Below are 27,950 nucleotides of genomic sequence, written 5' to 3'. Positions count from 1 at the left end.
TGATGACCACTAGCTGCATGTAGCTATGGAGCACTTGAAACATGGTTGCAGCAAATGAGCAACAAAATGTTAACTTTTATTTAATTTAAAGTAATTCAAAGTTGAAGGCAAATAGCCATACTTATACAGTGGCTACCATATCAGATAGTCCAGCTCTAGCACTTACGGTATTCTCGTCTCTTTAAACCATGACAGAGAACCTTAATAATAACAGCTTTCTTTGTCTTTGTTTTTGAGTGTCAAATGTGTGCCAAGCTGCTGCTTCAGACTTGCTCTCTTTTGACAGCTCACAACATACAGTTGGAAAAGAAACAAAACCCCCTTTTACAGATGCAGAAAGAAGGCTCGGGGAGGGTAAGTTCTTGCCCATGGTGACAAGAGAGCAGGTGATGTTCTTTCTGATCTCTAGCTCTGCTCTTTCCACTGCTCCCAAACATCTTCAGGCCAGACCAGTAGTGAAGGGCAGAGATTTTATCCCCAGGGGGTGAGAAGCTACTCATCTCACGATTTAATCCAGCTCAGATGGCCCTGAGCTAGTTGATGAGATAACATAGGCCTGTGGGGGCTTTATAGGTGAGTCAGGGAGTGGCCAGTCTTGGGATGGGGACGGGGTCTTTGGAAGATGCATCAGCAGGGGAGGACAAAAGCGAGAGGTGCTTTGTGGGCAAAGTGATGCACCTAATGATGGATTTCAGCAACTCAGCAGGAGCAAGAGAGAAAGGGAGCGGTGGAATCTACAACACACCCAGCTCATTGCACAGATCACAGAAGGTGGCTGTGAAAGCCTTTCTGCCACAAGGGGTGTAGAGCTGCACTCTCCATTTGTGAGCCCTGCCATGGACAAGGTACAGCTCACATATGTGCAGTGCCTCAGCTAGGTTTTCATTTCCGGGTTGTTAAATGTTTGGCCAAGCACCCAGGATGTCCTAGAGGAATTCAGAAGAGTCACAGACCCATGTGATGTTAGAGCTAGGCAGGACCTCAGAGACCCCCACTGTAGCTTGCTTGTTTTACTGATGGGAGCCCTAAACCCCAGAAAGGGAAAGAGACTTATCCTGAGTCATACAAGCAGAGCCAGTTCTTAAACTACGTCACTTTGCAATTCACACTTTCCACTCATCCTCCCTTGTGGGGCAACATGTCACCCCTGTACTAACCTTGGAAGACACAAAATGCATGTGAGGGCATTGACTGGGAACAGAGACAAATGATTCACAGCAGTTGAAATAATGAGCACTTACTAAATGCCAGCCACTGAGATGAGCACGTTAGATTGATTGCTTCATTTAAGCCCCATGGCATCTGGCATTATTGCCCCATTTTACAGATGGGGAAGCTGGTGTAAACTGGTTTGCCCTGTTTTATACAACCAGACATGGTGGAACTGACACTCTTGTTTTTAAGTCAGCATGCCTCCAAAGCTTAGCCATCTAGCTCCTGCACTCACTGCCTGGTTTTGTCTTGCTCGGATGCCACTACATTTCTTTCTGCTATTATTTTGTTTATTTTCATGTCTTCTAAGGAGAAGAAGTCTACTGCTTCTCCCTCTTCCTTCCTCGTCTCTTCTTTTCCTTCATCCCACTGGGGTACAACAGCTTACAGTCAAGAGACATGGTTCTGACATTGGCAACCTTTGTGACTTGGGCACATTGCCTCCCCTTTCTGGCTGCTGTCAGTTCCAAAATGTACTGTTGGTTGGGTTGATTCTAAACTTCTCTTAGAGACAGTACAGCAAAGTGAGTAAGAACCTCATCTGACGATTACAGAGCTCAGTATGTGTTAGGCTTTAAATGCTTTATATAATTGGACTCACATGATCCTCATGATCACTCTCTCAGGTAGTAGACTCTATGCCCATTTAGCAGTCAGGGAACTTGAGGCATAGAGAAGTTAAAGAGCATCCCCAAATCTACCCAGCTGGGAAGTTGCCAAGCTTGCATTTGAATTCAGGCAGTTTGACTTACACCCAGGCTCTTAACCATGACACTAGCATCATTTGAAAACTCACTTTTTCACTTTCTAACAGAGTCAGTTTCCAAGTCTGCAAAAATAATATAATTTCTACTCTACTGTATTGTTCAAGTGATTTTTAAAGCACTGGGCAGGTTATAGGTGTTCGATAATATTATTATATGCCTTCAGCTCTCTGTGGATCTGTGTAGCTAAAGCAGCAGGGGAGTTAGAGCTCAATATGCGCTTGTAAAAACAGATGCACAGGCACAGAGAGGCAAACTGTTTTGCTCAGAGATTTTCAGCCCTCTTATAAGAGATTTCACCTTAGCATGAAGAATTGTACATCTGGAGTCAAACATACCCAGTCAGTTCCCTGACAACACCTAGAAAAACTACCCTCTGGTCTTCCCAGGTTGGAGCTTCAATGATGCCAGATCTTCTCTGTCAAACCGGACTCAGTCAGCAATAATTGACTATGAATTTCTGCACCAGGTGGTAGGCAATTTCTGAATGCACTAGCATCTAGTCTTAAAGAAGGATTTAAAAATCCAAAGAGGCTCCAGAAAGTCTGCGTGCAGAGGGCACAGCAAGGGCAAAGATGTGGAGGTGGGAAAGCAAGAAAAGTTTGCAGGAGAAACAAAGTGATTCACTTGTCTAGAAGGAAGGATACGTACATAGCAAGAGATGGAGCTGGAAATGTCATCTGGATTCCATTGTAGAAGCCCTGAAGTGTCAACCTACCAGTATGCCTTGTTCTGAAGGCTAAGGTGTCTTAGCAAAAGGATGCTATATATTTTTCAAAGCAAATTTTGCAACACAAAGTGCCAGATGAACTGGGCAGGAGAGAGATAAACCAATGATAACAAAACCAGTGCTTTATGCTCCCACCTTTCATTCATGGTGGGGCCTCCCCAGTGTGAAACTCCATGAGCAGACTCTGGCTATTTCTAATACATTCTCTGTTACAAACCAAGCTCTCCAGCCAGCCCTGGCCCAAGTAGTGCTGAGGTCTGCAGCCCTTCAGGGGCTGGAAGCCAAATGCATCACAGGCCCAGGCCAAGGCTCCAGGAAATTGGGGTCAATTTCCTACTCCCCAGAGGGCCCAGGAGAATCATGGGGCCTAGAGCCTGGGGCTCTGAGAAGGAGAGTCTGGGCTCTTTGAAGCCACATGAAGCTGCGTAAGTTTGCCATGAGCCCCTACAGAACCTCTGGGAGTGAACTCTGCAAGCCGCCTTGCAGCTGCATGCTCTCAGGATGGGCCACCCTTCTCCCAAGGCCAGAGAGGTTTCCATTGCAATTGCACCCTCCTTTTGCAGGCACAGGAGAGGCCTGGAAAGGGGCCCCTTTCTCTTCTGAATCTTGTCTCTCTGCAGCTGTTTTCTCACATAGGGGACCCTCAGCCTACATCAGTTCTTTTAAGGAGTTTATTCATTTTCTCATACATTCATTCATAATTTATTCCCTCATTCATTCTTTTCTTCATTTACTCACTTGTGCATTTATTTCCTCATCTGTGTGTTCATTTATTTTCTTATTTCTTAAAGAAATACATTCTATCACTCTCCACCAATTCACCACATCTTTTCGTAAACAAACAATTTTTGAATGAGCAAAAATATCTATTAAGTGATGAATGAATGCACTGAGTGGCCTGGACCTGTTAGGCATTATGGAAAACCCTGAGGATACAAGGTTGAATAGGGCACCAGCCTGGGCCTTGAGGAGCTCATTGTCTGGTTGCAAAACAGATGATAAACAAATAAGTAATGTCCTGTCAGAGACATTCAGGTAGTGCCCCATGCAGAATTGAGATGGCAGGAGAGCAGGATGGGTTGTGCCAGATAAGGTATTTGCAAGGTAGACAAGGGTGGGCAGGAAACAATAGCAGACGGAAGGAGCAGTGAGCATGAAAGCACAACATACGATGCCTTCACAAATGCAGGCAATTTAAACTGAAGTTCAAGGTTGGTGGTGGTGCTCTGGAGAGCAAGAAACTGGAGAATTAGGCAGAATTAAGGCTGGGAGGGCTCTGGAGCCAGCACAGGAGTTTGCATGGAAGCTGAAGGTCACAGGAAGCCATTGCATAAATTTTTGCATTGGTGGAGCACAGCCAGCTCCTCTGGCCTCATGTCAAGTTTCTCATCTTATTATAAGCCTGAAAGGGGTAGAGAATATATAGCTTGTTCTTAGATCCTTCACAATATGGGCCCCCTGCACAGAAACCACCTGTGATTCTCCATTTCTGTTCGGTAAAGTCTAAACTACTTAAGTTGGCATTTAAGGCTCCACGCTTTATCTGTGTTACCAGCTCATCTTCCCCTGCTTCATGCCTTGAGTCATAGAATTAGAACCACAACAGGCTCTCCAGCACACACTATATTTTTCATCATTTGCACACACCCTTCCATCTTCCAGGAATATCTTCTGTTCCTTTTCTGCCTGCAATTCCATGCATCCTTGAAAACCCTTTTCCATATATCATCTCCTCTAAGAGGCCTTCCCTGATTGTCCCCTCATAACCAGTTACTCTTCCTTGTGTACTCACAGCACTGGTGTGATATTTGCCCTGCCTCACTGAACACAGTCACACTGACATGGCTGGTGGATCACATGACTGCCATTCCCACTAGATCGCAGAGGCAGGCACTGGCTCTCTTCACTTCTGCATCCCACAGAGCTGGGCACAGATTGGACACTAACGAATCTTACTTGAATTAGCTTTCTGAAATTCGGAGGTTGGAAGGGGACGTCAAGAAGGGATTATGTCTTCAAGCTGCATTTGCCTAATGCTTTGCAGAAGATTGAGAAACTATAATTCCCTATTTTAAAGGATTGGGAGGAAAGCACAGATATATAAGTATCCCCATATCACCCTCTTCATGCCATTATTGTTGGAATGGAATGAAATGGAATAGAATGGAATGGAATGAAAGAAAGAGAAGATACGAAAAGGAAAAGAAATGTCTTGGAAGAAAAAGCTTCTCAGCTAGACCCAGATTATTATTTATGACAGAGCCCTGACATAGGATACTTTCTCACTATTTAAGAGGAAGTAAACTTTAATGCTCCTCATTAACCCATGCTGCTACTCTCTGTGTCATTCAAGGAGCTGATGGGCTCCTACCCTCTCAATTTAAAAAAAACTCCCACACACAAATCAAAACTATAATTGGCTCTGATTGAAATTTCTGAAAGACTACTAAGCTCGGACTTGGGAGTTTGGCATTCTGGAAAGCCTTGAACAAGTTTCTTCCTGGTCTGAGTCCTCAGTTTCCCCATATGTAAAATGGAGACACTAACAATACCTCTCTTTCAGGGTGGTTGAGTTTCAACCATTGTTAAGAAATTGTTTTGGAACACTTCAGAGCTCTGGAGAGATGAAAAATTCTTTTCTGTTGTATTCCGAATAGCTTATTCAATTGGGGCTGGTGTCTCTCTTGGTCCTAACTCTGTTTCTCTGTTGTTCAGGGACTTGGGAGCAACGTCATTCATTGCCGGAAAGATGGCACCTGGAACGGCTCCTTCCATGTCTGCCAGGAGATGCAAGGCCAGTGCTCGGTTCCAAACCAGCTCAACAGCAACCTCAAACTGCAGTGCCCTGATGGCTATGCCATAGGTATGATGGGCCCGAGAGGGGAGCAGTAGGAGGGGCAATTCCTTCCAGCAATGCAGGGCTAATGCCTGGGTGGGTCATTGAACACCCTGGCCACATGAGTTCCTGCGTAGGCACTACAGAAAGAGAGATGAATTAGTGTAGACCATGTCCTCCCAGAAAGGAGTCAGGGACAGGGATATGGTGACACAATGGTGGGTGAGTGTGCACAGTTACACCAGAATACAGAAAAGCTGTCAGGTGCCTGGTAGGGACACAGAAGACTCCCACAGGAAGGGATGCTTACATGGGGATTTGAAAAAGCTTGTCGGGGAAGAAATGCTATTGCAGGCAGAAGAAACTCTGTGGCTGAGGAGCAGGAGTTATGAAAGCACACATCACATTTAGGGAAGCAATAGCAGTCTGGTGCAGCTGCTTTTATTATTAATCTTAAAATTTGCATCATACTAAACATTCATGAGTACCTGATATAGTTCAGGCCCTTCATCAAGCACTTGAAAGGCATTATATCTTGTCCTTGCAATAACCTTTAATAGATGAGGGAATCAAAACTTGAGGGGATAATGGAACATGCTCCCAAATCCTGAGACCTATCCTATTCCAAAGTCTGACTTCTTTCCATGGCATCTCAGCTGCATCCAAGATGAGCATAAACTGCATTTTCAAAATACTCTTTGTATGGTGACAGGCCAGCTCGAGAAATACACGCAGTAAGAAGAGACAAGCTGGGATTGTATGCCAGGGATTTGCCTCGTTGAAACCAGGTGTCTGGACACATGCATTTATCACCAGCACCACAGCTTTCCGGGGTACTCAGAGTGCATGGAGTGTGACCTCATTTAAGGGCAGTGATGCTGACCTTTTGGGCTGATTCCCTAATTGACCATGATGAAAAGCCTAGGGAACTGAACGTCCTTTCTCCTGGCCAATATGATTTATAGAGCAATCACCAGGGGTGTCTGGTGTAGAAGGTTATCTGAATGTGCATAGAGCCAACATGATCTTCATCCAGCAAACAGAGAGTTATCACTGCATGTCCAGAAGCAAGGCCTGTGTGGTTGGAGAGGGAAGGTTCATGGGGACTGTCCATCCTTTTTTGAAGATGAAAACACATGCCCTCAGATAGCAGAAGTTCTTCACCATAACTTACAGTGGGAATCAGCACTCTTGTGTTTAGCCCAGGACACTGGCTCCTGCATGGGTCAGAAAACACCAAAACACATGATTGCTCTCGCTGATGGTTTGGAAGGTACTTTAAGATCTTATACAGCCACCAATTCATGAGATGCTGACCAGGAGTGTTGCAGAGAGATGGGATCTTATAGGACCTGCTAATATAGGCATTCTAGAAGGTTGGGCAACAAGTATTGCCATGGTGAGCAGCATGGGCTGCACCATCCCAAGGCCAACACTTTCTCCTTTCCATCATTCCTGATAGGTGTACGTGGTCCTGAACAAGTATGTCTGTGATGGGGTCCCAACCTCCAGCTCAATCAGAATATGCAAGTGAATATTCATTCATACTCTTAACTGGCATTGAGTGGCTCTGTGAGAAAAAGCCTAATTAAGTGACCTTTAGGGAAAACCTACAGAAACAAATTTGCTGCATATCTATACCCACTGACACATTCAAATACATTCACACATGCATACATAAACACATGCCACATGCTGAAATGCTTCATAACCAAACAGCCCCAAACACACACATCATATAGTAAGCTCATGCCTAACACCTACACATCAGCCAAATACCACACAAATGCATCACTCACACAAACACATACACACACAGGTAGCACATAAACCTATACACAGCACTCACATGCAATACATACAAATCTCATACTTCAACAAACACAAACACATTTTATGTCCCAAAACATATCAAACACACAGAAAGACGCACAAAAGGCAAACAAACCTCACAGACGCATTTATATATTTTATTCACATGTCTCAACTGTACGCAAATGAGTACGATACCTGGCTGTCTTCTCTCCGTCAGAACAGTGGAGAAAGAGGGGAAGGGGTGGGAGGGTGGTATTTCTTTACCCACTGAGTGTTTTCATGGTCAAAGCAGAAAGGGAAAGAAATCTATATGATATTGCAACATGAATTAACTCCCCTTTCCTGTACCCCAAGTCACCACGGCTGGCACCCAGATGTCCATTTTATGAATGCGATAATCCAGGGCAGATGATGAGTACATAGGGACACTGGAGGAGATCAGAGAGAAAAAGCCACATAGGGAGACAGGAAGACTGAGGGTGAGAGTGAGAAGCAAGGCAGGAGAGCAGTTTTTGTTCATCCACTCCTCAGCCCCAGCTGTATCCTCGCTTTCCTCCAAATGCGCCTGACTTCCACCTCCCAGGCTGAGCCCTTCCCTGAGGAGAATCCACTTTGCCAAGGAGAGGGATTTGATCACTGGCCTTATAAGCAGGGGTGAGATATGTGTCGGGCTTGGGGGCTGGAGGGCACATTCTGGAGTCACCCAGACCAGCTCCCCCTGCCTGCCTCCCCCAGGCCACCTGGGGAGGCTTCTGTGGCAGTTATAAGCCCTCAGAAAGTTGCTGCTGCTGCCACCAGGGCTGCCACCCTCCCCGCGCCTCCCGGGAAGGAGACGCGGAGGCCTGGTGAGATCACCACTCTGTAAGGATGCCAATAATGGCTCATATATCACAACACAGCAGCCTGGTCCTAAAGCCCCAGAGCTGGTGTAGGGGAGGAGAGCCTGGGGGAGGGAGACGCGGAGAAAGAGAAATTAAGACATGACCACTGCATAGGACAGCAAGTGTCTCCTGTTTTGACCACCGTTTTGTTTTTTTTCGTTTTTTTTTTCCTCTCTTGGGATAAGATAGCCTTTGTCTATTTCTCAGAGGCTGCATTTTTTTTTTTCAAAAGGATTTTATTATCACAGCCTTGTCTCATCTTTGCTCCCTACAAACTCCTTTAGAACTGGTCTCATGATAAAGCACACTCCATAAGCAGTTTCTCTGACTGCTTAGGGATTTTTGCTCCTTATTCTCATCACTCATCGTTTTTGTCTGTTTGTGTTATCCCCATTTCTTGTCTCTCCTCTGGCCTCTCACCATCTCTCCTGTTTCGATGGCTGCCTCCTTCTCTCCTCTCTCTGTGTGGCTGCACTGTTATCGATTGTGGGGCCTGGAATTAGAGATGTGGCTCTCTCCTCACCAGCTTTGTGCCCTGAGCTTTGTGCCTTTTGGCTCTCCAACCTGTGAAACGGGTGTCATGTACATATGTATATTTGGAAGGGGGGACTTTAAAATAGCTAATAGAATAGGATATTTAAAGAAAAGAGTTGACTTGCTCCTAGTGTTTGGAGGGTGGTTTCGATACTAAGAGAAATGGCCTCTTTCAGGCCTAGTCAGATTCTGACAGGTTGTTTCTTTGCCCACATGAATAAATGCCTCTTTGGGGTACTGAGTACTTTCCATGGACTAGGCTTGATTTTTCAGATGACCTCAGGATGTGTGAGGTCAGGGTAGAGAATGAATGAGCTGAATTACAGTCAACTTGCCAACCCACAGCCTGGAAGTCAACTGTCTTCACCCAAAAGTTCCTGGACCAAGGGCTTCTATGTAGTAGCCCTATCTCTATTAGTCATTTACCCCTTCTTTGACTCATTACCTGATTTTTTTTATTCCTTTATCCATTTAATCCATAACTCAGTCATTCACTTATCCATTTATGTACTTACTTCTTCCTTCATAAGATACCTAAATGCATATTCATCAGTCAGTCATCATGCCATTCATTTATCCATTAATCCACTCATTTCCTGATCCATTGATGTACTTATTCACTCACTGTCTCTTGCACTCATTTTACAAATACTTATTGGGTGCCTATAATCTGCCATGCATAGTGCCAAGCTCTGGACATAGAATGGGGAGCATGGGTAGTGCTGGCCCTATAGAGTTACAGTCCAGCAGGGAAGAGAGCTATTGATATCACACTCACCAAGCAAACAGGAAATGGTCATGTGACAATTCTGTCATGGGCACCTAGGAGGGGCTTGGCCTGTCAGGAAACCATGAAGGTCTTCTCTGAGCAAGTGGCTTGGGATTGAGGTCTGTAAGATCATTAGAAATGCACTTGTTGGAGTGGGAAGGGTCTTTAAGGCACAGGGAAAGGCAGGGATGAAACCCTGGGGAAAGAGAAGCTGGTATTGCATTTATGTGCTCATCATTCACTCGGCCAGTGCTCACTGAGCTCTACCTGGGTGTCACACACTGGGTTAAACTCCGAGATGAATCAAGCACATCTGATGATGGAGTACTCTCACTCAGTTGTGGAATTCAGGGCAAACTTCTTAGAAGAATTGAACTGGCCCTTGAATAATGGATAGAATTTGGTTATGGGAAGGCAGATTGGGGGACATTTCAGGAGATGGGATGAACAAGAGAAGAAGCACAGAGGATGAGAATTGTGGGACTCAGATGGAAAACCAAGTGTAGTTCAGTCCGGTTGAACCAACCAAAGAGTGAAGGTGGTTAGTGAGAGAGGAGATTGACCAGACCGCAGGAGGCACTGAGTGCCCAGCAAAGGGGGCTGTATTTTGTTCTGGATGTGGGGAGCCTTGGAAAGGTGTTTGAGCAGAGGAGGAGCTTGATCAAACTAGGGTCAGAGCCAATGAGTGTGGCAGCAGGAACCAGTCAGATGGGAGGCATGTGAATGGAGTCAGGGAGAACAGAGGTGGCCCTGCCTGGCTTGCCTTCTCCTTCCCACTGCCTTCAGGTTGGGTAGCTGAGTCCACTGGGGACCAGGGAGTGGGAGGGCCCACTCTGCAGGAGGGCAGTTTGCAGATGTCGAGGGTCTCGGGCCTGAGCTGCTGCCTCATGCTGTACTTCCCTCAGGGTCAGAGTGTGCCACCTCGTGCCTGGACCACAACAGCGAGTCCATCATCCTGCCAATGAACGTGACCGTGCGTGACATCCCCCACTGGCTGAACCCCACACGGGTGGAGGTGAGTGACCAGGGACATCTACCCACCTGCAGCTAAGGGGGAGGGAAATGATATTGTTGAGCACTTGCTATGTCCTGGTTCTGAGTTCATTCTTTCACACACATTATCTCATTTAATCATCACACCTGCCCTGTGGGTGTGTGTTGCAGGGAGGTGGGGTAGAGTCGGGAGGAGACTTATTCACAATCATTTCTCTAGTCCTTAATTATTTAATACTTTCTCTCTGTCAGGTCCTATGTGAAGGGCCTTTTATTTACTGTCCACTAAATGCTGATGTCAGCCTAGGAATAAACTGAGGCACCAATAACAGAGGTAGGGAGCATAGAGCCAGGTTTCAGACCTGAGTCTGTCTGGCTGGAAAGTCCATACTCATAAGGATGGTGTTGTGTGGCTTCTCTGGTGCCCTCCCATGTAGCCTTCCACTTTACATAGCCTAGGTTTCTGGTATCCTTCTCTAAGCTTTACCTGTTTTGGGGAAAGCAATTAATAGGTGTCTAGCAAACTAGTAACATCGGTTGTTTGTGGAGAACCTGCCACGTTCATGTGTCCGGTGCTTAGCACGAAGACTCCATTTCAGCCTCAGCACAGTTGTATGAGAGAGGGGTCATTGTCTGCATTTTCCAGTTGTGGACACTGAAATCTCGGAAGTGAGGTGATGGGCCCTGAACCAAGGCTTGAACCCAAACCTGAGTCTGAGCCCTGTGTGCTTCCCACAGTGCCAGGCCGGTGTGCCCCCAGCCAGATGACTACAGAGGCCCCCTCCTCAGGGCAGTGTCAGTTTGACTTCAAGGTTGGCTGTTCCCACTCGCCTTTGTGTCACCCAATCAACTGGGGCCCCCAGAGCTGATGTGGGCCCTGCTTTTCTCCCCCAGGACATCGCAGGTCCCAGGCCTTATGTGTCACTCTGGGCACTGGCTCTTCACCCTGGAGAAACCGAAAGAAGGAGGCCGGGGTTGCGGGGTGGGTGAGGTTCAGCTCTGTGTCTCTCCAACCAGCCTACTGCCTGGGGTGCTGAGAGGCCATGGAGCCCAGGGAGCTACTGTCTGCCTGCCTGCTGCAGATCACACTCTGGATAGCTGGGCAGAACCTGATACTGGGTGTACTGTTTCTCAAATGCGCCGAGGGCACGATTGCCAGGGCTTACTCAGCACTCCGGGTGTATAGACCTGGCCAGACCTCCTCCACTCCTCTGTGTGCCCCGGCATGCCCCTCCACTCCTTTCTGCTTCCTCTTTCCCTTTTGCTGTCTCTTTTTCTGTCTCCATCTTACTCTCTCTCATTTTTTTCCTATCTCTGTTTTTCCACTCTGTTTCTCTCTCCTCCCTCTTCTGATATACCTTTCCTCTTGTTCTGTCTTCCTCTCTCCCACACTCTCCTTTCCATCATCCACTGTTTCTCTCTCTCTCTCTCTGCCTCTGACTCTCTGCATATCTACAAGACAGCCCTATTTCCCAAACCTCAAGCTCTTTCGTCTGTTTCCTCCACCATTCCTGAACCAGAATTCCTGCACAGATTCCCCTGAATGCGCCAGTGCACCCTGATATGCTCATATACCCAGGCATGCAGGGAGCCCACATGTCAGAATCTCAAGGCAGCTAGAGATAATCAAGGACAGGTTCCTCGTTGTACAGATAGGGAAACTGAGGCCTATAGAGGAAGGTGGCTGGTCCACACAGGCAGCACAACTGGAACGACAAGCTGGACTTGTGATTGGCAGCTCTTCCAATACTAGCAGCTCTCTTTCCTTTTCCCACCCGAACTCCCACACACCCGAAAGCAGGTGAGTTTGACTCACACACAAAACAGACACAGGAGACCTCCCTCTCACCCCAGTATCAGAGATCTTCTTGGCCTGGACCAGCCTCCCACTTAAGACCTTTTTCCTACCCCCTGGGCAAATTCCCACCCTTCCCTCTGTGGGCCCTGGGCACTAAAGAGTTCAGTTATGATTCACTGTGAAATAAATCCAGGGATTTGAAAGCCTGCAAGCTGCCCCCCCTCCCCACCATTGCCCACCCGCTGCCTGCCTGCCCCATCCCCCACCCAGTTCCCTGGTCTGACTGCCTTTATTGATGCTGGCCTACCGAGAGAACCATAATGAGGTTCAGACCTCCACTGGTCTCTGGAGGCCTCATTATCCAGGAGGAAAAAAATGTGGTAGAAAAAGGGAGGAGGGCGAAGGGCAGAGATTGATGATTTCCAGGAATAAGGCAGAAAAGCTGGCCTCTGCTGCACCCTTGCCCCTTGTGCGGTGAGAGCTACAGAAATAGAGCTGCTGGTGCCGGCATTTCCAGGCCAGAGGAGGCCCTGGATAGCTCCTCTGCTTTCTGAGGGTCTGCCTGCGAGCACCAGTGTAATTTAGATAGCTGGGGGTGAGGCTCTGCTCCAGCTGCTGCCACTTTTATCCCTGGGGTAAGAGAGTGAGAGGCAAGAACTGGCATTTATTGGGCACTTGCTGTGATCAGGCACTGGGTCAGGCACTTCCTATCCTTTATTTCCACCTCCACCCACTACCACACACGTACGACCACACACATATGTCCCTATCAGGTGGGTATTAGTCTCTTCCTGCTTCCAGTGGAAGTAATGGAATCTCAGAGGTGGAAGCCACTTGCCTAAGAGAAGTTGAAGAGAGACCCAGGCCAGTCTGATAGTATACTTCAGCTATCCCTGCAGCCTCTATGAAATGTAGAGTAATAAAGGCAATACATTTAGTGATGGCTTACCAGGGATGTGCTGGCAAATAGTTAACAACTGGCTCTCCACAAACATTAGACTCTGGTTTGTAGCGTTTCCCAATTTCTGCGATATAAATATTCCTACCGTGGCAGATTTCAAGGTTTCCAGGTTGCTGTCACTGAGCACAAAGTTGGGAAGATCCAGGCACTGTTGGCTCTTGCGAGCCTATGCAAGCCAGCTGTGGTCCACCACTGACACTTAGCCAAGACAGACTCTATTTTAAGTCGTTTGCATATATTGACATGAATGAAGAGAAAGATGGCTGCTTAGATGAGTGGAATGTCAACATTGAGATCACAGGTCATGATGAGGACACCAGGACAGTGAGCTTTGTGAAGGCAGGACCATGGTCATATTAGTTACCATAGTACCTCCCTTGGTGCCTAGCACACAGCAGGTACTTGCTAAATATTTATGATTGCTGAGTCAGATGACCCAGGTTCTAGTGTAAGCTCTGGTGCCTTCCTGCTGTATGTCCTGGAGCAAATCCTGTCACTTCTCTAGGCCACAGTTTACCCAGTTGTGAAGTGAGAGCTAGGCTTCACTCAGGAGTCACAAACTGAAATGCCACCTGAACCAGGCAGGTGGAGAAATGAGTGAAGCAGGCCAAACATACTCTTTTGTATATTAAATACTGAGGCAGCCGGGCGCGGTGGCTCACGCCTGTAATCCCAGCACATTGTGAGGCCAAGGCAGGTGAATCACCTGAGGTCAGGAGTTCGAGACCAGCCTGGCCAACATGGTGAAACCCCATCTCTACTAAAAATACAAAAATTAGCCGAGCATGGTGGTGCACACCTGTAATCCCAGCTACTCGGGAAGCTGAGACAGGAGAATCGCTTGAACCCAGGAGGCGGAGGTTGCAGTGAGCTGAGATTGTGCCACTGCATTCCAGCCTAGGCAACAGAGTGAGACTCCGTCTCGAATAATAATAATGATAATTAAAAATTAACACTGAGGCATATTAGTAGTAGTAGTATTTACTGTAAATATTTTGGAAAGAAAGACTTGCAGAAAAATATAACACCCATACACATACTACCCAACTTAATAAATAAAAACTTTACAGATACTGTTGAAGTTCTTTTCTATTTTTCTTTTTTTCAATTTTTTATTTTTATTTTTTTTAGTGGAGATGAGGTCTCACTGTGTTGCCCAGGCTGGTTTTGAACTCCTGTCCTCAAGTGATCCTTCTGCCTCAGCCTCCTTCTTTTTTATTGAGCTATAACTTACTTCTTTAAGTGTAAGGCATTATAAATTGTTTTGTGTACACTCATGAAACCACTATTCATATTAAGATGTGGACCTGTCCAAATCTTCAGGGAGTCCTCCCTCCCCAGGCCAGGCAATTTCTCCAGCACCAAGGTAACCACTGTTTTGTTCTCTATCGCTATGGATTGGTTTTGCTTATTTGTAAATTTATTTGTAGACTTGGTCCCTATCACTACGAATTGGTTTTGCTTATTTGTAAACTTCATATAATTAGAAATCATGAGGCATTTTCATAAGTGTGTTTTCAACTTCTATAAAGAGAAACACAATGTACCTTCTTTTTTGTGTCCTAAACCTTCTTTTTCTCAGTCCCCTTCCCTGTACATGCACTTTTCAAAGTGATTAGAGGTACAGAGAACTCTTCCTCTAATCTAATAAACAAAATGATACAAACTCAATAATAGGTGGAAATGCCCCTCAGGTTCAATGCTAGAGAGAAACTGCAGGGAATGGTGGGGACTATGGCAAACTATGGAAAACACAGTTGTTGTTTTTCTGCTTCCAAAGGGGGACAGCATTAGCCAAGTGCAGCAATGTGGAAATGTGGGCCTCCTGTGGCCAAATTTTTCATTTTTTCTTGGGTACAAGAAATCTGGAGTTCTTAAAATTTGAAATCTCTTTCTTTTTTTAAAAAGTTTGGCAACTAATTTCGACTTTTTTTAAACACTTGTATGCCAAACCAAACATTTCTGTGGTTTGTGTAGCCTAGAAGCTGTTGGCTTGCAACCTTTGGATGAGATAGACTATTCCAGTCTGGAGACCTAGAATTCTGGGGTGGCAGCCTGTCTCCCATCGGTTCCTAAGAAATAGATCCAATTTGCTCACACATCGTCCCTTGCCCAGGGATGCTGAGAGTGTTTCACAATAGAAAGTGCATCTCCCTATCCTCAGAACCTTATAATTCCTTTAGGTGCTGATACCTTGGCTTTTATAATAGCTTCTGAAAAAAAAATGGGAGGCAGAAAGAGAGGGAGGGAATGACTTAAGGAAAGGAGAGGTAAATTGCCATTTATTGACTATCTCTAATATGTAGACATGGTTTGCTAGGCAATTCTATATATGCCATTTCATTTTGTCTCCATCACTCCCCAGTGAGGTAAGGATTATCACATTACAGATGAAGAAGCTGAGGCTCAAAGAGGTTGTCATTGCCCATTCACATAACGACTGTGGCAGAATTAGCTAGCTAATTGCACTGCATTCCATCCTGCAAGGGCAACCCTCATACATGTCTTTTAAAAATATGCAACACATGCAGACAGAGAATGCAAAATTCATTTGTGAAAAGAAGGTAGTTTTGTGGAAAGCCCTGCCGAGTGTCTAAAGGTCAGAGGTCGAATGGTTCTGAGTGACTGTTAAGTCCAGTCTAACTGACCTAGAGATGGAGAACTAAGTGCACTGGAGGGGAAGCCTATAGACAAAGAGATGCAGCCAGAATCTACTGATTTTTTTTTTCATTCATTTATGGACACGCTCATACATTCGTTCATTCGATTGTCCATTTGTTCATTTACTTATCCAATAAACATCGACTATGCACCTCCAAGCAGATACTCTTCAAACACTAGGAATACGAAGTGGGAAATGCCTAGGCTTTTAAAAAGCTTACCCTGGAAAGAAGCCAGAAACTCAGTGGCTGATAACAAAAAGCAAATAATTAATACTACTACTAATAATAACTGATATGATTCACTCATAGCAGGTCCCAGAAATCAAGGAAAAAAGCTAAGGGAAAAAGGGCTTATCTTAGAAGACATCCAGGAGGGGTGTCAGATCTGAGCCTCTGGATGAGGGGGCTCTCTTAGATGCTTTCTCACATGTCTTTGGCTCTGCTTGGGGCCTGTCTTCTTGGGCCTTCATCTTTTAGATGCTCTACCCACTCCAACATTTGTCTCAAAGGGCCTCTCCACCTTTCTGAACTTTGGTCTTCCCATCGGTCAAAAAAGTAAGCTATTTTATACTTACAGCTTCAGGGGATGGTATACTTTGAAGGAGATTATGGCGTTCAAAGCCTAGACCTTAAAACCAGATAAATGTGGGTTTAACTGCTGACTGTCACTACCTATGTGTACGATTTGGGGCAGGTCATTTAACTTCTCTGTGCCCCAGTTTTCTCTTGTGTAAACCAGAGTCAAAAATAGTACCTATCTCATAGTTACGGTGAGAATTAAATGAGATGAAAGCTCTGAGCCCAGGGCTTAGAGCATAATATTTATTAAATAGAGAATTTTGTGCTGATGAGGATGAGGATACTGATGGTGATGATGATATTGACGTTGGTGGAGGTGGTGATGTTAGTGATGGTGTTTTCATGCTGGTGATGATGGTGGTGGTAGTGGTGGTGCTATGATGATGATGATAATAAAAAGAAGATGGTGCAGATGATGGTGGTAGTATTGGTGGTGGTGTTGATGATGACTATGATGGTGGTGGTGATGATGATGGTGGTGCCAATGGTGCTGATGATGATGATCGTGGTGATGATGATGGTGGTGCCAATGGTGCTGATGATGATGACAATGATGATGATGGTAATTGCAACCAGGAAGAAAAGATAGTCTATTCTTCCTACCACCAAGGCAGGAAATGAAAGCCTTCTTACAAAACCTGATCTGAAAAAGCTCTGGCTGGGCTAGATGTCTCACTGGTATCAAGAGGAAAAAGGCTGACATCTGAGGGGCCCCATCGGAGATCTCCCAACTTCTCCTGTAAACAGCCTAGCCAATCCTTCAGCTCCCACTGCCTGTCCCCTTTCCCAGTTCTAGCACACAGAGGGGTCCTGTAGTGAGACAGGTGGGGCGTGCAGCCCTGAGTAATAGTGGAAAATCCAAAAGCCTTGGAAAGATAAATAGGCTTATGCAGATAGTATGAAAGTCCTTTTTCCAAACTCACGTCAGGTAAACCTCAACTGACAGAAACTTGTACAACCACACCAAGACACTCCTACAGATGGATTAAATTAGCTCTCAAATAAACAGGGGAAGGCATGGGCATCGAATCCCTAGTGGATTCTAACTCTGCTGTTTTCCACTTCTTGAACCATTACCAAATGCCCTCCAACATCTCTGGATTTTGACTGGGAACAGACTCTCATACTGAGAGAGGAAAATCTGGTTAAGAGAATGAAAGCAGGTGATCCTCTTCACCCAGCCCCATGGCTGGGAGGCAGAGGGGGAAGAACGTAGCTTAATTGAAAGAAAGGAATACTGAAACAACCCAAATTACCTCATTTGTATTTGTATCACATTCCTTCATGTATTTCTTCACTGTGCTCCACGCTTCACCCTGGAAGGATACAGAAGTGTCTATAACTCAGGATCTGCCCTCAAGAAACTTAAGAAATTGGTACTAGGTTTACCATTTTCACATCATTTATATGAATGCACCATCTCAACAAGTCTATGACGTTTTCAGTACCTATCTTGTGGATGAGAGAACCAAATCTCATAGTGGAAATGTACAAAGCAATTCCAAATCAGAATTGCAACCACATCTGTCCCATATCATATCCCATGACTTTTCCCATATACCACTTTATGCGTGTACTGGGGATGGGTAGACAATTTCAATAGAAGCAGTAAGATGCAAGACAGACAGTAGATTTCACATTGCAAGACTGATTGGAAGATCATCAAGTTAAGCTCTTTCTCCAAGGTCTTTGATTTACTTGAAGGTTGATAGTGGCTACATTCAGCCTATACTAAACTGATCCTCTAAACTAGACTTGTTTAGAGGACAAGTCTAGTGCTTGACCTTAGATGATCTTCTGATGCTCTAGAAGACAGGAAGACAAGTAAAGAAATTATTGTCCACTGGTAAAATCATCTCTATTTTGAGAAGAATCTGTTCCTTTATAAAATAAATATTTATTTAGCATCCCCTCTGTCAGGCATTGCTGAAGGCATGGCATATCTAATGTGAACCTGAGATTCTATGGAGCAGAGAAGAAAGGCACCCAATCCAGTCTTGGGGTCACCTGATTCCCTTTGTCACAACCTCACCAAGAAGCCTAATTACAATTTGGCTACCATATAGGTCTGCCCTCAGGGAGAGAATAGGCTGTTTACATGGATTTTCCACATTTTGGCCCAGGTGACTCTTCATTTTTTAATTAAAATTAATCAACTGGCCTCTCAGTCAGTCGAACAACCTCTGATCATGTGGACTTCCACAGTTGGTTGTTCACAGTTACCTGTCACTACACATCTAAGCATGTATCATTTTATTTTATTTCATTTTATTCTTTAAAGAAATAATTGTAATCTGGCATGAAAACTGGGGCATCTATGGAGAATAGAAAAGGGAACTTCCAGGATTTTTTTTTTTTTTTTTTTTTTTTTGAGACGGAGTCTCGCTCTGTCGCCAGGCTGGAGTGCAGTGGTATGATGTCAGCTCACTGCAACCTCTGCCTCCCAGGTTCAAGCGATTCTCCTCCATCAGCCTCCCAAGTAGCTGGGACTACAGGCATATGCCACCACACCCAGCTAATTTTTGTATTTTTAGAGAGACGGGGTTTCACCATGTTGGCCAGGATAGTCTCGATCTTTTGACCTCGTGATCCACCTGCCTCGGCCTCCCAAAGTGCTGAGATTACAGGCGTGAGCCACCGCGCCTGGCCAAGCTTCTAGAATTTTTATGGTAACTGTATTCCTAATACTATGTTATCTTTCTAGTCTTATTTAGCTTTCTTATTTCACCCACTTTTAAAAATATCATCATGTTGGATTTGATGTTATGAGCTTTATTAAATCATTTCTGAAACAACTGGTTATTTTCAAATCCTGGTTTCTCTACTGAACAGCTATGGAGCATGGAGAATTTACTCTCTTATGACACAAGATTAATGCCCACCTCACAGCATCACGGCAAGAAATAAATAAGATAATGCATACAGTAATTAGCACAATGAATATACTCAATATATTTTAGTTGTCATTATCTTCATCATAATTATTATTTTTAAAGAGGAGGCTATAAATAAGTGCCTATAAGCTCTGCCTAACGGGGCTAGGAAAAGTGCCAAAGAAGACATAAGTTTTGAGCAGACATTTAAAAGATTCTCAAAGTGACAAAATGGGGAAGGGCATTCAGGGAAGGGGAAGAGCAAGAACGAATTCACTGTGGGCAACCTCAGGGAACTGTGGGCAGACCAGTATGACATGGCAGCAGGTGACAGCAGAGGGGTTCTCTGCCTTTCCAGGGATTTGAACCATAGGTTGGTTCATAATAGCCCATGTGCTCTCAGACTGTAGTGTGCATTGGAATCATCTGCAAGCCTTGCTAAAATGCAGAGTCTCAGGGCCTGGTCTCAGAGAGTCCAATTCATTAAATCCAAAGCAGGTCTGAGGAATCTGCCGTTAATTTAACACACTCCCACGGCAATGCTGATGAAAGTGGTCTTCAGCTCATGCTTTGAGAAATGCTGCTCCACAGTTTTCTCCCATCCTCCTGCTGCAGCCACACACATGTATGCACACATACACACACACACATGCAAACACACACATGCACACGCACACACACACACACACACCCCTCCTCCCCCCACCTTATCCCAACTCCACGAAAGGGTCGAATATTAGTCGAGAATTTTCTGAAGGGCCTTTCTGATCGTGTCTCTACCCTCCAGTTCTGCTTCTCCTCAACCCTTGTTCCTGCCAGGGAAATACAGAAACATGACACATGCGGTGAACACAAATATTATTTTAATCTTATGGCTCCTGTTATTGCAAGTACCCGGGCAAGTTCTCCATGTAAAAGCCAGGGTGAGGTCAGGAATTGGAAGGTCCCAGAAGAGGTGGGGTGGTTAAATGTGATGCCAACACGGAGGTGGGTCCCTCCCAATCCCAAGCCCATCTGACCTCTCTCTCCCTCTTCCCACAGAGAGTTGTCTGCACTGCTGGTCTCAAGTGGTATCCTCACCCTGCTCTGATTCACTGTGTCAAAGGCTGTGAGGTGAGTCACAAGGAAGGCACTCCTCAGTTCCCTGGAAATAATCCTGCTGTTGTTATTGTTATTGTTATTGTTATATTAATGTTGGCTATCCTTTACCATACCTACTAAGTGTTGAAAATATCCATTTAGCAGACTTCTTGGACAGGGATTAGCAGCCTTATTTTACAGATGATGGAATTGAGGCACAGAGATATAAAGAAACATACTAAAAAGCATAGGGAATGGGTAACGGAGTTGGGTTCCAAGCCAGGCTTTTGTGGCTCCAGAGCCTGTGGTCTACAAAATATGGGATCGGTAAGAAAGGAAGGGCAGGGGGCTATAATGATTTACCATCTAGAATATGCTAATGTTGGAAATTTACCAACATTGTTACATTTAACCTTTACAGAGTCAGGTGAGGTGGTTTTATTTTTAATTTCCATTTTACTGATGACCTTTACTTGCAGACCTATTCCTTCTGCCCCACATCTTAGTCATTTACTCATGCCTCAATCCCAGAAGGAATATGAATGCCTTAGACCTAATCATTGAGCTGAAGTGAAAGAGCCTTTATAACCCTTAAATTCTATGACTTCACAGTTGAGCCATTCCTTACAGCTTGGAATTATAGAGATCTGGCTCTGTGTGTCAGTGACAAGCTTGGGAAGACTCAAGGAGCATGGTTCTTGGGAGATCAGCTGTGTCCTGAAGGGAGGGCTGTCCACGGAACTCAAAGACATTTCTGCACATCACTCTGCCCCTTGTGGCTCTTCCCAGCTGGCAGTGAAAAAGCGGCCCCAAATCCCTTCCAGGTGGATGGCCAAATCTCTGTGGTTCATCCAGAGCCCACTGAGGCAAACGCAGGTGAAAAGGATCAGACCATGCCCTAGAAAAAGTCGTATCTGATGAAACTTAGAATGCCAGAACCAGAAAGACTCTTTTACCTAATCTCAACTAATCTTTTATTTTTAAAATGGGTAAACAGAGACCCAGGCAGTGGCTGGATCTAAAATTTGATGGAATGCCAAAACTGGGAAGGCTCTTAATTTGATCTAGCTCTATTTTCTTGGTGTATAGAGTAGAAAACGAGGGCCAGAGAGGGGATGGAATGTCCAAGTTTGCACAGCATGATAACCACAAAGACAAAACGTAAGCCCAGCTCTTCTAATGTCCAGGCTGGTGCTTTTCTCCTGCTGCCTGCCTATGATCCATTCCCTGATCTGTGTCACAAGACAATCCCTAGGTTACACATTTTTTTCTCTGCATTGTTGAGGGATTTCCTGAGGGCAGTTGACATTGTACTTGACTTTAGGAACCCCATTCTCCCAGGCTTCAATTAGGAATGGCAAAATCAAAGCCAAGGCCCTGTGGCTGTTGCTTACTTCTGTCTTTTTGGATCAATCCAGCATTTTGGGAAAAGAAAGCTTGAGTTACCTGGGCACTCATTCTGCTGAGTTGGCGGTCTGGGCAACCAGTGTGACAGCGGAATTCAATCCCTCCTTGGACTCAGCAGTGAGACCCAAGAGACCCTCACCTGTCAGACTCTGAGCCCTGCCAGTGATGTTTATCACCTTTGCCCTTGCAGGTGCCCCTCATCTCCTGTCCTCTTTAGCTTTGTTCTAATAGTGCCTTGTCTGGAGCTGAAAATTATGCTTAGAAGACATACAAACTCTGGGACTATCAACCTTGAATATCCAGAGGTATCCAAGATAAAGAAAGGGTTTGGGGACCCCTGAGCCCCTGTTTTCTGCACCATGCTGGGTCCAAAGTGATCATTCACTCACTTGTTCACCAAAGCTTCACTGAGAACTTCTTATATGCCAGATACTGTTCCAGTTCTGGGAATACATTGGTGTTAGTCCAGTGAAAATAGTAACTATGCTCTCCTTGAGTCATCTATGATATCTTCTTGCCTGTCATCCATCCATCCATCCATCCATCCATCCATCCATCCATCCATCCATCGTTTTACTAAACATTTATGGAATCTATATTTGATAAAGTTTTGCACAAATACGAGACATTTTGCTAGCAATCTAGGATACAGAAATGGATGATGCTCACAGTATAGTGAAGGAGATAGACAATTAAAGAGAGAATTTTAAAATCCTGAAGAGCTATCACAAAATCAAATACAAGAGGCTATGGCAGCAGACAGCATCCTGAGGCTATTAGGGGTGGCATTTTGGAGAGGTAACATTTGAGCTAGATCTTGAAGGATGGTTTGTTTGTCTGAATGCGTTACTAGTAGAAGTAGCAACATGAGATAAACCAGAGACAGGAGAAATCTCTAAGTACCAGAGCTTTTCTCATATTGTTCCCTGTCTCTAGAAATTCTCTCTTCTCCACCCCCACCTAATTAACTCCTACTCATCTTTATGATCTCAGCTGAAGCGTCATTTCCTCAGGGACTTCACTGAGCTCCCTGTCTAGATCAAATCTTTCTACTCTTTAATAGCATCACAAACCTCTTCTCCATAGCTCTTATCAGAGTTGAAATTGGTTAATTAGATGTGTGATTATGTGATTAAAGTCTGTCTCTTCACCAGAGTATAAGGTCTGGAGGGGTAGGAACTATATCTATATTAATTCACTATTGCATCCTTTTCCTTAGCATAATGTGTAACACATCGTAGGAATTAAATACATAGGATGGAATAAGGATAAATGAATGGATGGATGGATGTATGGATGGACGGATGGATGGATAGGTGGATGAAAGGATATGGTTGCAGGAAAGAACATATAGGGTAGAGTAACTAGTGATGGGGACTGGAGAATTTTTTCAGGGCCAAATAAAAAAGTATCACATTCATTTAATTTTTCTCTTTTCCCCTAGCTACTTCTTTATCAAGCCAGTTCCTTTTATTCTAAGGAAGGGACAATTAGTCTCCATCATTATTCTGTTCATTTATTACATAAAAAAGAACATAACCCACAGGCAGATCTCCTGAGGCAGGAAGGAAAAGAAAGGGTTTATCGTTTGTTGTTTATACCCCACTGCTCTAATGTGGATGTGATGTGTTCATTCTGGTGGTCACACAGCAGAGTCACACCTGAACCCACAGCCATATGCATGCACACCCACACAACTGAGCTCAGGTCTTCCTTGCTCTCAGAGCTCTGTCTAGCTGTGATCTTTTAGACTCTAGTAGTGAAGTGATGAAATGAAATCTGGCATCATGAGTTCAGGGTGAAAAGTTTCTGTGAGTAAGAATTTGGAACAGAGAGGCAAAAGCCAGGAATGCCACTTGGGATGGAGCTTGGTTCTTTCTGGAGCAGTGAGGATGGGAAGGGGAGACCACTGGATCACAGATGGCATGCTTGGATGCAAAGGTCTTAAACAAATGATGTCTCTTTCCCATGAATGAGTCACTGATCTTTAGAGACCCCAACCAGCACTTTAATCAGAGTGGTTTCACTTTCATCTGCTTTCTATATTGAAATGTCACACAATATGGCATTTGATGGTGAGGAGAGGGGTAGGTTCACTGTTTTGAGAAATCAGTGGACTAATCTGGCCTCTTTATTTCATTAGTGGGAGTCCTGAGGCCTAGAGGAGATAAGGTCACTTAACCAAAACCATGAAGTAACCACTCCATTGGCTGAGGTTGGGAGGACTAGAACCCAGGTTTTCTCAATCCCTGCCAACTGCCCTTGCCACTATGCCGGTACAATTACATTCCACTTCAGAAACATTATTAAGAGCTAAAGTTGTGTGCAGCCTTAAATGGGGTGATTGGGAGTCAAAGACAAACTAGACATTGCCCATGTCCATGAAGAGCTCACAGTCTTGCACCAGCTACAGAAACATAAACAGACCACAGAATACAATGTGCTAGCGGTTGGGATGAGGAAATACAAGTGACTGGGGAATCCAAGAGACTCCTGGACTTTCCCCTAATAAGGCTCTCGGTTCAGATAAATAATGGCTTGACTCTATTATCTTTTCTTCATCTTGGGAGTGTCCTGGGGTGGAGAAACACATAGAAGAAAAGAAATAAATCAGTATATGCCAGAACAGCCAAGAGTGATGAAGTAAAAAACCATAGAGCCAACTTAGATTTAAATCACTTACTCTGACTGTGCCAGTGTGATTTTGGGCAAGTCCCTGTCTTTGAGTCTCCGCATCTTCATCTGTAGAGTGAGAAAAACAATACCTACCTCACTTATTGTTTGGAGAGCAAAAGAAGAAAACAAACATGTAAAATGTGTGACATCAAGTACATCTGCCCTCCTTGTGAGAGGGAGCCCACTATCACACACAGACCATGGTGCCAAATTCCTATGAGTTCTTACATTTTATCTTAATACGTCTTGGGCAGTTTACATTCAGCTTCCTAACATATTTGCATATATTTTATTACAAATTACGTGTTTAATTACATACTGCTGAAAAAAGTGGGAGAAGGAGGCTCACATTTCCTGGTCATTTCTTTGAGTAAAATGAGCCCTCTTTCAGGAAGATGTAAGCCATCTATTTTGTGGTTTTGCATACCCAAGCACACAAGAGTATGTCTCTCAGCATAACCATACTCTAGTTGGAAAAAACTGGGTAAGAGTCTTTATGAATGGTAGAAAGAAAGATAAGAGTCTTTATGAATGGTAGAGGTGATAACTCATTCAAGGGGGTGTTGGGGATGTGAAGCCTGGCCAGCTAATCGTGGAAGGCTGTGAAAAGATGACAGACACCCGAAGGACTGCAGACGTCAGCTCCCACTCACTCCAGGATGCTAACAAGGCCTCATTTCCTGCTTCTGTCTCCCTTTCCAGCCCTTCATGGGAGACAATTATTGTGATGCCATCAACAACCGAGCCTTTTGCAACTATGACGGTGGGGATTGCTGCACCTCCACAGTGAAGACCAAAAAGGTAGGCCAGTGTGCACTCCTCGGCAGCTGCCTCCTGCCCACTTCTCCAGCTTGTGGGGCCAGGATCACTCCTTCATGGCTGGACAACCCTTGTCCTAACTCTGCCAGCACTGTCCACATGCTTTATTTCTTTTTTTAATTTTTATTCTTTTGGTCAGTAGTTGAACTAATATCATAGGCTGGGCCCTGGTTGATTTTTGCAGATGTGGTTCTCAAAGCTTAGAATCGGGTACGGAAGCAGGTAATAAAACTGCAATAAGTACTTTCGGAAAGGAAGGACAAAGTGCTTGGGGGGCTAGGCAAGGGGTCAGAGAAGGCACTGCAGAGCAAGAGGCATCTGCACTGAAACTTGAGGGATAAGAGGAATGGGTGAGGAGGTGGTCAAAAGAACGGTGTCTGGAGCAGGAGACTGGCATATAAAATCCCAGCGAGAACACACATTTTTAGGGGGTAGGGCTGAAGTCTAGGAAACAGAAAATAGTACGTCCCCAATGAGGTCATTTACAGTCTTTGAGCATTTTATTATCTATCTTATTTGTCATACCTGTAGAATTAGAGAAAGATGGTCATGGTCATGGTTTTTTTTCTTTATATCAGGACACACCCAGGAATGATTCAAGTGTTTATAGTAAACCAAAGAAAAACATTCGATAGATGCACATTAACCCCTCACAGAAAAGTGGCCACCTCCATTTTTCTCCGATTGCCGCTGAGACCAGAGTGAGGAGCCCCAGCCAAGGGTTGGGAGGGAGGTGGTAACCCTGCTAGCCTGGGCTGAGAAGCGTTCTTGTGATGAATGAGTTAATGGAAAACTATTTCTATTTTTATATTCATCTGCAATCAGAGCTGAAAGATCATTTCATCTGTGTCATTTTAAAGAAGGGGGAACTGAGTTTCTGAGACAGGAAAAGCAAAGAATCATAGTCAATTATGCCTAAAGAGCCCTCTATGACTATCTTGGCCCAAACGTTTCATTTTATTAATAGGGGCACTGAGGCCCATAAAAGAGGAATGATTTGTCCCAGGTGACAAAGTGAATGATAGAAAGAGTGAGGTTCCTGGATTCCAATCCCAGTCCCTTTATTTTGCAACATCCTTAGGAGAGTTGGTTTCTTCAAGAAAGAATCTCTGACCCAAAATACAGGAACAAATGGGACAAGACCCAAGGAACACATTCTAATCAGATGGCTGTTACTGAATCTTTTGGTTGAGGAATAAAATTTCTGGGATTGTCCAGGATCAGTCAGTCCCAGGTGGGCAACAGTTTTTAGCATGCCTACCCTTTGGTTTCGGTTTGGTTTTGATTTTTGATAGGACACTGCAGACGTACAATTTTTGCTTAAGTAGAGGAAAATAAAATTCATTTTCTGTTAAGGAATTTTATCATTTTTTTTTCTAATTATGAAATAATGCATATTGGAAAATTCAGAAAGAAGAAAACAAAAGAATTCACTTATTATCTTAAAAACCAAAGAAAACCACTGCTTTTTATTTTGGTGTATTTTATTCTGTGAATTTTTTTAAGTAAGTGTGAGGGTATTTTTGTCGTCTGTGTATATATCACTGCCTTTCTAGCTTGCAATCTTGTTTTGCTTAGTTTTGTTTACTTAGCACAGGAAATCTTAGACACAAGAATTATTTGCGCTGAGCACAGTGGCTCACAGTTGTAATTCCAGCACTTTGGGAGGCCAAGATGGTAGAATCACTTGGGACCAGGAGTTGGAGACCAGCCAGAGCAACATAGGCAGACCCTTGTCTCTACACGTAATAATAATAATAATAATAATAATAATAATAATAATAATAATAATAAAGTAGCCAGGTATGGAGGCACAGGTCTGTAGTCCCAGCTACTTGGGAAGCTGAAGCAGGACCACTTGAGCTCAGAGAAGTCGAGGCTGCAATGAGCCATGATCATACCACTGTACTCCAGCCTAGGTGATAGGGTGAGACCCTGTCTCAAAATTTAAAAAAGTTCTGATAGTAGTATAAACTTCTCAGCTGTATTTTTTGCTGCATTGTTGTTTATTATATGGCTGTGATGTATGCTAATTTATGTAACAATTTACTTCAACTTTTATTTTTAACTTTTGGATTATTTCTTTTTTCTTATAATTTTAACTAAAATGATGCTCATGAGCGTCTTTTTGCACATAAAATACTTTTAGAGCTCTAATTATTTCTTTATAGTTGATTCTTACAATTGAAATGCCAAGGGAGGGATGTAAGCATATTTAAGGCTCCTGATACCTGTTTCCAAATGAATATAGTGAACAATATTATCTATTTTCTTCCATTGGAGTCAGCCACCTTTGAACGTGAATGGACGATGAAGTTTGTATTTGAAATAGAAGTTTTTACAGAATTATGGCTCCATCTGACACCAACGGTTGGAGAAAGGGCAGCTCTGTTTAAAATAATGTTCCTATCTATTGTAACTTAGATACTAAAATATAAAATATGAAGCTGATTTTTTGACAGAGAACTTTCCAAAATGGATTCCTCTCTCTACAGAGTGCATTGTGGGAATATGAAGTCATGAGACCAGCCTCGCCAAGATGGTGAAACCCCATCTCTAC

The 27,950-nt window shown here is 44.3% G+C and overlaps 1 protein-coding gene and 1 long non-coding RNA gene across 2 annotated transcripts in view; one reads left to right on the top strand and one right to left on the bottom strand.

Moving 5' to 3' along the window:
- The window catches only part of PAPPA (pappalysin 1), a 248,195-nt gene that overhangs the window by 202,974 nt on the left and 17,271 nt on the right, over positions 1 to 27,950 (top strand). Inside the window, exons 18-21 of the mRNA XM_016961539.4 lie at positions 5,422 to 5,569; positions 10,447 to 10,556; positions 20,450 to 20,521; positions 25,274 to 25,372. Coding sequence (XP_016817028.3) covers positions 5,422 to 5,569; positions 10,447 to 10,556; positions 20,450 to 20,521; positions 25,274 to 25,372 — 429 coding nt within the window. The remainder of the gene's footprint in view (positions 1 to 5,421; positions 5,570 to 10,446; positions 10,557 to 20,449; positions 20,522 to 25,273; positions 25,373 to 27,950) is intronic.
- Positions 5,949 to 17,868, bottom strand: LOC134807632 (uncharacterized). The gene is made up of 2 exons (XR_010148577.1): positions 17,792 to 17,868; positions 5,949 to 6,759 (listed from the first exon to the last, which is right to left on the bottom strand). It is a non-coding gene; the product is annotated as an uncharacterized LOC134807632 (long non-coding RNA).

This window comes from Pan troglodytes, chromosome 11 (assembly GCF_028858775.2).
Source record: "Pan troglodytes isolate AG18354 chromosome 11, NHGRI_mPanTro3-v2.0_pri, whole genome shotgun sequence".
In the NCBI taxonomy this organism is placed as follows: Eukaryota; Metazoa; Chordata; class Mammalia; order Primates; family Hominidae; genus Pan; species Pan troglodytes.
Note: the sequence above shows the minus strand (reverse complement) of the source record. Positions and strands in the feature narration are given on the sequence as shown.